General features: G+C 37.7%; 1 protein-coding gene and 1 pseudogene across 16 annotated transcripts in view; one reads left to right on the top strand and one right to left on the bottom strand.

Moving 5' to 3' along the window:
- BPTF (bromodomain PHD finger transcription factor) overlaps positions 1 to 12,395 on the top strand; it is a 179,262-nt gene that overhangs the window by 139,600 nt on the left and 27,267 nt on the right. For 10 of the 16 annotated variants that reach the window (XM_077163604.1, XM_077163603.1, XM_077163602.1 and 7 more), the window contains 4 exons: positions 7,112 to 7,334; positions 8,048 to 8,955; positions 11,527 to 11,609; positions 11,873 to 12,098. In XM_077163604.1, the coding sequence (XP_077019719.1) occupies positions 7,112 to 7,334; positions 8,048 to 8,955; positions 11,527 to 11,609; positions 11,873 to 12,098 (1,440 nt within the window). The remainder of the gene's footprint in view (positions 1 to 7,111; positions 7,335 to 8,047; positions 8,956 to 11,526; positions 11,610 to 11,872; positions 12,099 to 12,395) is intronic. The other 6 variants (XM_077163606.1, XM_077163611.1, XM_077163607.1 and 3 more) reach the window with 1 other exon arrangement.
- LOC143685589 (disintegrin and metalloproteinase domain-containing protein 17 pseudogene) lies at positions 5,207 to 6,193 on the bottom strand (annotated as a pseudogene).

Raw genomic sequence — 12,395 nt, 5'->3', positions numbered from 1 at the left:
TCTCCAAGTTTTGGCTCTCTTAACATCTTAGGCTGGGCTCCAGGCATCTCCAAACATCTCCAAAGTGTTTCCTCTTTTAAAGCACTCCAGTAAACTAATCAAGACCCACCTGGAGTGGGTGGAGTAACATCTCCATCTGAATAAAGGGTCACACCACAATTGGATGAGTCACAGCTCTGTGGGGATAATCCAATCAGAAGTTCCCAACCTACAGTGTTAAATAAGCATTAAAAGAAACAGCTGCCTCTACCAGATTGAATCAGCATTAGAACATGGCTTTTCTGGGGTACGTAATACTTTCAGACCAGCACAGATAGGTTACCTTTTTACCCCCCAAATTCTATCAGTTGACCATTTATTCTGGAAAAAATCAAATTACAAAAATCACTTCCTTGTATATAGAATACAAGGTGACTCAATATGGTGAAGGTATCTGTTCTTCCAGTATGGATGAGTAAGTTGGATTCAATGCCATTCAGAATCCCGAATGTTTTTTGGGGACCTAGTAAGCTGACTTTAAAGTTTGTATAGAAGTACAAAGGACCAAGAATAACTATGACACTTTTTGAAGAACAATGAAGTGAAAGGATTTGCCCTATGTGATAAATCTGATATCAAAACTTATTATAAACTACATTAATGAATACAGAGAGGTACATATGCAAGGATAGACAAACAGAAAATTGGAGAACCCAGAAAGTGGCCCGTGCATTTTGTGGACATTTATTAAGTGACAAGAGGTGATACTACAGATCATTGAGGAAAGAATGGACATTTTAGTAAGTGGTGCTGGGATAACTGAATATACCTGGGAAAACACAAAATTGGATCATTGCCTCGTTTTGTACATAAGTCAATTCCAGTAGGATTAAATTCTATGAAAGGCAAAAATGCTTTAGAAGATAAAATAGAAGAATATATTCATGACCTTAGGATAGGAAAATTTTTCTTAAACAAGATACAGAAAACACCAGCCATAAAAGAAAAGATTTCTAAATTGAACTACATTAAAAGACCCTATAAATCTCTCAAACACTAGAGACTCACAAGTTAATAGGCCAAGCTCTTGATCTTGAGACTTGCTCCTAGGAAACTTATTTCTGTAGCAGAGAAGCTGAGCCTAACTATAGTTATGCCAAGCGTTTCTTCCAGAGAACCTCTTTTGTTGCTCAGATATGGCCTAAGCTCAGCTCTGCAAATAAAGTCATTATCCTCTCCCCTATGTGGGACATGACATCCGGGCATATGAGTCTCCCTGGCAACTTGGGTCATGACTCCCAGGGATGAGCCTGGGCCTGGCACTGTGGGATCAACAATGCCTACCTCACCAAAGTAGAGGTAAGAAATATAACCAAAAAAGATATCAGTGGCTTCCAGAGTTCAAATAGAGACAAAGCTATTCTGGAGGCTATTCTTATACAACTTGAGCTAGATATTGCTGATTGCCAAGCCCCAACCAACATCATTCCTGTTAACCCTAAGAAGACCCAGGACTCCCTCAGAGAGTCTACAGAAGTTACATGCACTAATTTTCCTTTTCAGAAACCTAAACCTTCAGATGGTTCCTATGCCAGATAAATCCTGAAACCCAGAGGTGCCAGTCTCTCCAAGAACATCAACCAGTTCCATCCCCCATCTCATATTGTCAGTACCCCTTTTCAATATGAAAAAAGTTAGAATGAACATAGCCCAGATGCCACTAATGGAATGGATTGGGAGAAGTCTCAAGGGAAAAGGAGAAGTTAGAATTTAACAAATGAGTATGACTACTGAATCATTATATTGATATTACTTTTTAGTCTCCAGTGTCTTGGAGAAGCTAGAAGGGAAAACGTGAAATTGTGAAACTGTAACCCATACCAAACTTTGAATCTGTTCTATAACTGTTCTATAATATACATTGTTAAAATGTATATTCTAGTTTGCAAGCTGCTAGAATGCAATATACCAGAAACAGAACAGCTTTTAAAAAGGCAAATTTATTAAGTTGCAAGTTTACAGTTCTAAGCCTGTGAAAATGTCCAGATTAAGGGAAGGCTATAAAAATGTCCAATATAAGGCACCCAGGGAAAGATACCTTGGTTCGAGAAAGCCAATGGCGTTCAGGGTTTCTCTCAACTGGAAGTACACATGGCAAAGACTGCTAACTTTCTCTTCTGTCTTCTGGTTTCATGAAACTCCCCCTGGGGCGTTTTCCTTCTTCATTTACAAAGGTCTCTGATTGCATGAACTCTCAAGCTTTTTCCAAAATGGCTCTCTCTTAAAGGATTCCAGTAAGCAAACCCCACCCTGAATGAGTGGAGACACGTCTCCATGGAAACCATCTAATCATGAGGTACCGCCTACGATAGGGTGGGTCACATCTCTAAGGAAACGATCAAAAGCTCCCACCCAGCAATACTGAATGGGGATTCAAGAACTTGGCTTTTCTAGGGGACATGAGAGATTCAAACCGGCACAATGTTCTTAGAAATTTATTGGTTTTTTGTATATATTTCACAATAAAAAATGTTAAAAGAAAAAAAAAGACTTTGTAAAGAGAGTTAAAAGAGTGAGAGTAAGTTTGAATACAACTATCCAAGGACTATGATCCAAAATGTATGAAGAATTACTACAAATTAAGAAAGAAAAAATCCAAATACCTCAGAAGGAAAAAATAGGGAAAGCAAACTTGATAAGGAAAGAAGAAATTGAAATCTCCAAAAATCCTGGAAATGCATTTTAAATTCATATACCTAAGAGATTGGTATAAATTTAAATGTCCCACATAACCAAGAGTTAGCAAAGATGTGGAGGAGAATGCATTCTCATAGACCACTGGTGGAGTTTAAATTGGTTTAGTCATTTTGGCATACTCCTAGGCATTTTATAGTAAAGTTGAAGTTCTGTGTGTCCCAGATCCCAGTAGTTTTCCTTCTAGGTTTATGCCCCAGAGAAATTCTTATTCATATGGGCACTAAGATACATGTACTGTTTATAGCAGCATTGTTCATAAGAACCCAGACTGAAAGTAACCCAGACTTCGATCTGCAGTCAGTGGGATAAATAAATTGTGGTACATTCCTACGGTAATGAAAACAAACAAATTGCTTGTTTACCCTAGAGGTAACCACTAGCCTTACTTTTATAATAACATCACATTTCTTTATAGTGTTCTACACAGAACTACATGGATGAATCTCACAAATACAATGATGAGCTAAAGAAGAAAATCACATGCAAAAAATACTTATATTATGATTCCATTTTTATAAAATTCAGAAAGACAAACTTAAGCTATATTGTGGAAGGATATAGGACCACTGCCTTGCATAATGGAGGGAGCCCCATTCCCATTATATTTTTCATGAATTGTGTACCTGAAGTTGTGCAACTGGATGACCCTATAAAGATATATGCCTAAATAGTAACGCTATAAAGAAATGTGATGTTATTATAAAAGTAAGGCTAGTGGTTACCTTTAGGGTGAAGGAAGGGAGTTAAGATCAGGACAGGTTCCCTGGGGAGCTTCTTGAGAACTAGCAATGATGACATGAGTGGTAGTTTTATAGAAGAAGTTCATTTTACAATTATTCTTTAAACTATACCAGTGTTTTATGCATTTTTTTTGAGCATCATGATATACTTTCACTAAAATATGTAATTTACAATAGCAAGAGTAAATAAACTTTGTGTAACTCATGGGTAATAAATATGGAGCTTATTACATGGACTTCATAGCATCAATTTTGATTGTTGGGAATAAGGGGTAGATTGTTTTTACTTTTTTTGCTTTCTAAAAAGCCATACTTTTATTTTAAAAAGGGTTTTCTATAACATTCTACTGAGACTGTTTTACTCTCATACATACACCATACTGCCTTCTCACCTGATATCAAATTCCAAAAGTATAATTAAGACATAAGAATATTGTAACTAGTTAAAAAATAGCACATACTGTAAGATACAAGTTCAAGTGTTAGTGAGTGTAATGAGTATCTGTGTAACAAATGTCCTGGGGTGGTGGGGGGCGGGGGATTAGACACATGCTTTGTCACAAGTTTGGTTAATTTCCCTCAAAGTTTACAAGTTATCTCAAAGTTTACAAGTTACCAGTGTGCCGGCTGGTAAGCATATTTCAATATTAAAAAAAAGAAAAAAGCTCTGAACTATCATTTTATTGAAATCAGAATTCAATCCTATGATTTTTATCCTTCAAATAATAAATGCAGAATATTCACAATTCTGAAGCACTTAAGCAGAAAGTAGTGCAAATATCTACTTGCTGGTCAGTAAGAAGAATTTCAGTATCAGTTGAAGCCCTGACACCACATTGGGGTGAGGAGGGCACCATACCACACCATCACACCTCTTCCCACCCGAAACAACTATTGTTCTGGGGAAAATGTCTTGCTTACCCTTGAATCCACTTGTGTTTGAGAATAGGCAATCAGCCCTTTCTAATCTTATTTTGAAGTAGCTTGCTTTTTGTGGATGATGATTTTATTTAACATAGCAACATTATTAGAGCTACATGAAGATACTTATAAAAAAAAAAAAATGCCCAGCAAATTGAGGTCCTGAACAGTTGTCTACAATTATTTGTAATGCTAATTAAAAGCTAGATTGAGTGAGTTCCATAAAGTCATGACCTTTGAATTATGAAGAGACATATTAATTCAATTTCTAAGTTTAGTTGTGTGAATTCTCCCTGTTGCTTAAAGCTCTGAGTAATACCTAGAAATAGAACCCACATTTTAGAGATAATTTAGAACTAGGTTGTATCTCACTCCTTTGTCTTTACTTGAAGGCAAAAAAAAAAAAATGCATTTATTTTGTGTTTCAGATGTCCTCACAAATAGCTGCTAAATGCCTTGTTTTTGCAGTGTATTAAAAAAAAATAGATCATGTCTCTAATCAGTACTGTATCAATATAAAAGGTTAATTTACAAAAATGTAAATATTCATAACCTAATCCAGCTATATTTTCTACTTCTATACCGCAGGTTGAAGGATATTTTAAAGATTAAAAAAAAACTAAAACCTGAAAGCCTCAAAATAAGCTTGACCTTACCTCTTCAAAAGTTCCACACAAGCACTTATGTGAAGTGCACACACCTGGCCAATCTGCTGTTATGTCTTGTTTTATTTCTTCCAGATTATCACAGAATATGTGCAGTGATTTTAGATCAAACGTATGAAAACATTTTGCATTTCTATCCCTAAACTACCGTTCTGTTTCTTTGCTGTCAACATGATTCTAACGCTGTAATTTAGAGGAGGATGCCTTCTCACTCCTGGTGACAGGATGGTCTGTGAGATATTCAAAGGATTTCACAGCTATGCTGTTATTTAGAAAAGATTCTTCACAAACTCATTTTGATCAATGTGAGGATCAGTGCTGGGGGTCTTCCTGTGTGGTGTCCTTTCTCTGGTGGCCCGATTTTGGAGCCAAAGACACTGGGGTCAGACAGCAAGGGCTGAGTCGGCCTGAAATCTCGGATCCAGGAAATGGTTTAAAATGTGAACTCAAGCAATATCTGTGCTATTTGGCATTTCAACATTACTAGAGTGAAATAACAACAGAGATTGATAGTGCTTATCTAATTTCTTAGCCACATGATGGAAACAAATGCTGGAAGGAATCCAGAATAGCAAGGAGAGGACCAGGACCAAGCCTACAATTTTATTTGCTAAAAATTCCCAGAAGTACTGATGCTAAACTGGCCAATGAAATCCCAAAATCTTATCATTAACCCTGTAGTCTTTTTTCACATTTGCCATTCATGTCACAAAATCCTACCGTACAAGGCTTTCCTTTCCTCAAAAATAAGTTGTTCGTTCAGCATCACCATTGGGCATGCAGTGGCTGGAAGGGTCCCTGTAGCACACCTTGCAGGAGTTGTGCATTTCATTACAAACACAGGCCTCTAGCTTCTGCTCCCTCTCCCAGAAGGGAATACGTATTCCATCTTTATCTTTCTGGGATCCAAGAAAACTGTGTCATCTTTAACATTTCCAGAAAAAGGCATTCACTATTTCCTGTGCAGGAAGATACGCCTTTACAAATAGTGTTAATAACCTGTTGGCACTTCTGAGCAGTTCAGACTGACAGTTTTTACAGCAAGGACTATTCCTATCACTGCACTGAAACATCTTGTTTCAAAGCATCGTCATTGTTGCAGCAGGTATCATTGTCCCCTACATGGGACATGGCATTGAGGGGTGAAAGTCTCCCTGGTGGTGTGGGAGATGACTCCCAAGGATGAGCCTGGCTCTGGCACTGTGGGATCAACAATGCCAGCCCGACCAAAAGGGGGAGAAGAAGTGTAACAAATAAGTTATCATTGGCTGAGAGGATTGAAATAGAGTGGAGAGTCTGCTCTGGAGGTCACTCTTACGCAAGCTGCAGTTAGACATTGCTTCCTATGATAGCTTGCCAAACCCCAACCAAAACCACTCATGCCAAACCTAAAGAACACCTAGGGCATTATACAAGATTCTACAAATGTTCCATGCGCTAGGGTAACTTTCCAGTTACCTCTGCAGAGGGGCCAGCCTATCCCATATGCCAACTAGTTCCATTCCCCTATCCCATATTACTGACAGCCCCTTCCAACATGAAAAAGTTAAACTGGGCATAGCCCAAATACCCCGAAAGAGTGGAAGAAAGACCAAAGGTGATGGTGGAGTTATACAGAGAAGGTAGGATTTAACAAATGAATATGAGTGCTGAGTCATCATATTGATATTTCTTTTAGTCTCCGGTATCTTAGAGCAGCTAGAAGTAAAACCTGAAGTTGTGGAATTGTAACACATGCCAAACTCTGAAATCTGTTCTACAACTGTTGTGATGTACTTTGAAGTGTGTTGCTTTTTTGTATATATGTTATTTTTCACAAAAAAGAAAAAAGTTGTGATGATTTAAAAAAAAAGACTCAAATTTTTAAAAAATATAAAAAAATTATTTCAGTTTATCAAAATTCCTTCTGGTGACATTCCATTGACATTCAAGTATATATTTTCATTCTATTAAAGAATCTTTTCAACATAAAAATGATGTAGTAAAAATGCTATATATATGAAGTGATGCTTTGAAGACTGTTTACATGATTTGTGTTTTTTCCCACAGGGTGGTAATCAAGGTTTGACTGTCGTAATTCAAGGACAAGGTCAAACTACTGGACAGCTGCAGTTGATACCACAAGGGGTGACTGTACTTCCAGGTCCAGGACAGCAGCTAATGCAAGCTGCGATGCCAAATGGTACTGTTCAGCGATTCCTCTTTACTCCTTTGACAACAACAGCCACAACAGCCAGCACCACCACTACCACCGTTTCCACAACAGCAGCAGGTAGAACTTTGGGTTTCTCAGAAATGCTGAATGTTATTATAACAACCTCCTAGGCTGACAGAGGGGACAAGAGAACCAATCTTTCTTTATCTTTCAGGGAATATGCCTCAAGCCAGTGAGCTTAACACAAGCTGACCTAATCAGCTTTTGTACCTTATGCTTTACAGATTTCTCATTACCACCTTTCCTGCCACCCTCCCCCTCATAAAAAAATACAGAAAGGGGACAAAAAGTAGTGGCCCACACTTACTCCCTGCCAAGCCTCGGATTTACTGTTTGAGTAATGGAGGTGATCTCAGGGAACATGGGTGTGTCTACCTCATAACCTGGCATTGAGAGCTGCATATCCAGAACCATTTTGTTCTTTCCTTCTGCATGCTTGTAAGTCACTGCCATCATGCCGTAGGAGAAAATGAGGGTTTGCGTTAGCCTGGGCTACCTCCAAGAGGCTACACCTAGTTTTGAAAGCCAGCCCTTTATGGCTCTAGAGAATCAGAAAGTGTGCTGAGGGCAGCCATGAAACAGAGCCCAGTCCCCAAGCTGGAAGAGGCCTTATCCAAGCATATCTAAATGGAACATTTCAAAGGCACAGATTTTCTATATGAGAGTGTAGAATTCTCAACTTAAGAAAATCCCCTTCAGATTCTTCTTTAACTGTGGTTAATTACTTATGTTCTAGAGTAATGAAAATATTTGGTCTTTCCTTTTCACAGGCACAAGTGAACAAAGACAAGGTAAATTATCACCCCAGACACAGATGCAACAAGCTAAAACCCTGCCACCAGCTCAGTCATCAAGTGTGAGTCCAACAGAAGCCCAGCCACAGACTGCTCAGCCTTCAGCTCAGCCCCAATCCCAGCCCCAGTCCCCAGTTCAGCCTGAAGTTCAGACTCAGCCTGAAGTTCAGACCCAAACAACTGTTTCATCTCATGTCCCTTCTGAAGCACAACCCACCCAAACCCAGTCATCCAAACCCCAAGTTGCAGTACAGTGCCAGCCTCAAAATAATGTCCAAGGACAGTCTCCTGTTCGCGTCCAAAGTCCACCACAGACTCGAATACGTCCATCAACTCCATCCCAGGTGTCTCCTGGACAGCAGCCCCAGGTTCAGACTACAACCTCCCAACCGATTCCAATTCAGCCACATACATCTCTTCAGATACCTTCCCAAGGCCAGCCACAGTCACAACCCCAGGTACAGTCTTCAACTCAAACTCTTTCATCAGGACAAACGTTAAATCAAGTTACTGTTTCATCCCCATCCCGTCCTCAGCTACAAATACAGCAGCCACAGCCCCAAGTCATTGCTATGCCTCAGCTGCAACAAGTCCAGGTTCTCTCTCAGATCCAAACACAGGTTGTGGCTCAGATACAGGCTCAGCAAGGTGGTGTACCCCAGCAAATCAAACTCCAGTTACCTATACAAATTCAGCAAAGCAGTCCTGTGCAGACTCACCAGATTCAGAATGTGGTTACAGTGCAGGCAGCCAGTGTGCAAGAGCAGTTGCAAAGGGTTCAGCAACTCAGGGATCAGCAGCAAAAGAAGAAACAGCAGCAGATAGAAATTAAGCGGGAACACACTCTCCAAGCTTCTAATCAAAGTGAAATCATTCAGAAACAGGTAAAGTTATTAAGTAAAAGCAGCATGTTCAGTAGCTTGAATTATTGTGCTGTGCATTAGCCTTAGCATTTGGTTGTGTTAGGTCTCCTAAATGAGACGAAAGTCATTGATGTTTAAACTTTAGGAGAAGCAGTGGATTGACTAAGAAATACTGAATGACTGCTATGATTTGGAGATCTTTGCTAGCTATATACAGTCAGTGCTTATTAGAAACTAACTGTATTTTAGAAGAACTAAGATGGGAAGAATGGAGTTGTGAGTTTAAGTATCATTGCTATAAAAGTTAAAAGTTTAAGGGTGGTGCAATGGTGGTTCAGTGACAGAATTCTCACCTGTCATGTCAGAGACCCAGGTTTGATTCCCAGAGCCTGCCCATGGTGGGGCAAGGTGGGGTGGGGTGGAATTCAAAGTTTAAGATTTTAGCCACCTCAAAAATCCAGTAAATTTATTTGAAGTTATTTACACTTGTTATTACTTTGTTTGCATGTAGAGTAAGACTTAATGCACTCATTTATATATCTAGCCACACCTTCATAAAAATGCTTTAAATAGTATTATCCCATAGCTTAAGAAAAAAACAGTATCTTGCAATGCCATCTCAGTGTAGTAAGGCAATTTAGATGAATTAGAATTATTTTATTTAAATGAAGCCACATTTATAACATATAGTAGAATTACTGGAGAAAGCATTCTTTGCATCTGCAACATGTACTGCTCAGTACTAGTTAAGAATTTGAATGTGGATTTCCTTTCTCAAGAGACAACATTATTTAAAAGAGAATAAAGAACATTTCATAAAATGGATTTAACTTGAAAAAGAGCAAAAACGTGGGAAAAAGAAAATGAGAGGGGTAAATACAATCTTTAATGAAAATATCATTAGAATATTATTTGTTCGATACCATTAAATTCCCAATTAATATTCAACTTGCTTTGATGCCTTCAAGTTATTCCTACAAAAAAGGTAGGAACTAAAGAGCTAAAAACTACTTCTGAATTTACACTAATACAGTAGTCATTAGTTACATGTATCTTTAAATTAATTAAAATTAAATAGAATTTAAAATGCATTCTTCATTCTCACTGGCCACATTCCAAATGCTCAATAGCCGCATCTGGCTTGTAGCCACTGAATTAAACGCACAGCTGTAGAACATTGCCGTTACCAAACAAAGTTCTATTGAGCAGTGTTCTATGTACTATGAAATTATTTTCTAAAAAAAATTTCTCCATAAGGATCCAAAATAAGATTAAGATTCCCTAAATTTCAAAAGTGTATATTAATTCAAATTGAATTTCCATCTATTCGTACATTGTAGATCTTTCTATTTCCCGGGCCGCTTATCTTCTCTTCCTTCTTATTTTACTGTATCTATCATTCATATCCTTCATTTTTAAAATGAGGCCTTTTCATTAAGGTTGAAATTTACCATTGGCTATTATCCTTTGGTTTTACATTTGACTGGAACTAGTTTTAGAATATGGATCCCTGGAAAATTGCTGGAATAAATTTGTTCTTCATTCTGTATATGGAATGAATGGAATATGGAATGGAATGGAATGGAAGCCATGGATCTGGCTGGCACAGAAAGATGTGCAAGGCCTCTAAGAGCCACAGTCCTAAAAAGTGAGGGCCTGGTCTCTGGCAAGCAAAAGATGGTGGTGTAGATGGAGAGTTCTTCTTTGTACATTTGAAATGTTACTGAAATGTTCCATTTTTATTGTTGATCAAATAAATTAAGGGCTTTACACATTCTCAGTATTGAATTATGAATGGAAACCCATGTCTTACTGAAAAGAGTACAAACTTGACCAAGACAGGAGACCTGCATTCATTTCCTTCGTCTCCCATTTACAATTCCATGACACTCACTTATCTCCTCTGAGTGATGTCCTTGTTGAAATTCCTGTTTTACCAGCCACACAGGATTATTATAATGATTAAATGAGATCATATATGTAGATGCACTTTTTAAATAGCAAGGAAGTTGTAAGCATGTAAGGCAGCACTCATAAAATTGAAATAATATATAATATGTTCAAATACATACTTAGCTTTTAGTATTTTATATTCTGAATTTCATTTTGAAATAAAGCCTACCTAGAAGTTGAGAATTACTACAGTTTCTGCCTCTCCCATAATTGTTGTATGAGGAAGAGAGGGGAGAACTTTAAAACTAATGCCTGGGAAGAGAGCATAATGTTAAAAGCATGGGTTTTGAAGAATGATAACTGGGTTAAAATCCCAGAAATATTACATATTATTTAATATCAAACAAGTTAGTAAATTTCTTTATGTCTTAGTATCCATTTATAAAATTCTCCCCACCTTTCTTTCAGTCTTGTTATGAGGAATAAATTAGGTAATGTCAAGTGCTAAGCTTAGCACTATGCCTGGATGTAGTTATCACCCACGCCATATGGTAGCTGCTAATTTCATTTGTATTGTGATATAATATTCTTAGAGTTTCTTTGGAAAGCACTCACATGTGGTCAAATTTAAACTGTTTTCTGTGTACCAATTGTAGTCATCATAAAATATGCGCTTTTGGATTTTGTTCTGTCCTGAAGGTGGTGATGAAGCATAATGCTGTAATAGAACATTTAAAACAGAAAAAGACCATGACTCCAGCTGAAAGAGAAGAGAATCAAAGGTAGGGAGAAATGTTTATAACCTAATACAGATTTCACCTGACAACCTCGCATCAATCTCTTCTCTTTAGTGTATGCACTGAGAATTCTGAGTTTATATATTTTTATCTTACTTAAAGTCCATTGAATGAGAACACTTGGCACTAATAGGTGCTTATAACTGGTTTGAATTTTCTATAATAATTGTAGAGACAAAGAAAATCATTTTCTTAAGCCTTTCAGAATGAAATGCCCAGCATTACATAGATTGTGTATTTTTCTCTAGAATGATTGTCTGTAACCAGGTGATGAAGTATATTTTGGATAAGATAGATAAAGAAGAAAAACAGGCAGCAAAAAAGCGGAAGCGAGAAGAGAGTGTGGAACAGAAACGGAGCAAGCAGAATGCCACCAAGCTCTCCGCACTGCTCTTCAAACACAAAGAGCAGCTCAAAGCTGAAATATTGAAAAAAAGAGCACTCCTAGACAAAGATCTCCAAATCGAAGTCCAGGTAAGAGCATTATTCCCTTTCCTTCTTGGGTCCAGTGTTTAGCATCTAACTTGGTTCTTTTTTTTCCCTAGGATCTTTTAAATTCCAGCTTGTGTTTTAGAGTTTACATTCACATACCTACAGTAAAAACAGTGTGACGTGTCTTGAAACAACACAGAGCTTTTATGTCTAAATGTATTTGTCTTCTCCAAACTAGCCATTCAGCAGTTAATTCCAATCCATTGATCAAAATATTTTTAGAATTCTATTGTGAATAAGTTTTTAGAGTTTATAACTTATTCTTGCCAAAAGTCATCA

This window comes from Tamandua tetradactyla, chromosome 6 (genome assembly GCF_023851605.1).
Source record: "Tamandua tetradactyla isolate mTamTet1 chromosome 6, mTamTet1.pri, whole genome shotgun sequence".
NCBI classification, from domain to species: domain Eukaryota; kingdom Metazoa; phylum Chordata; class Mammalia; order Pilosa; family Myrmecophagidae; genus Tamandua; species Tamandua tetradactyla.
Note: the sequence above shows the minus strand (reverse complement) of the source record. Positions and strands in the feature narration are given on the sequence as shown.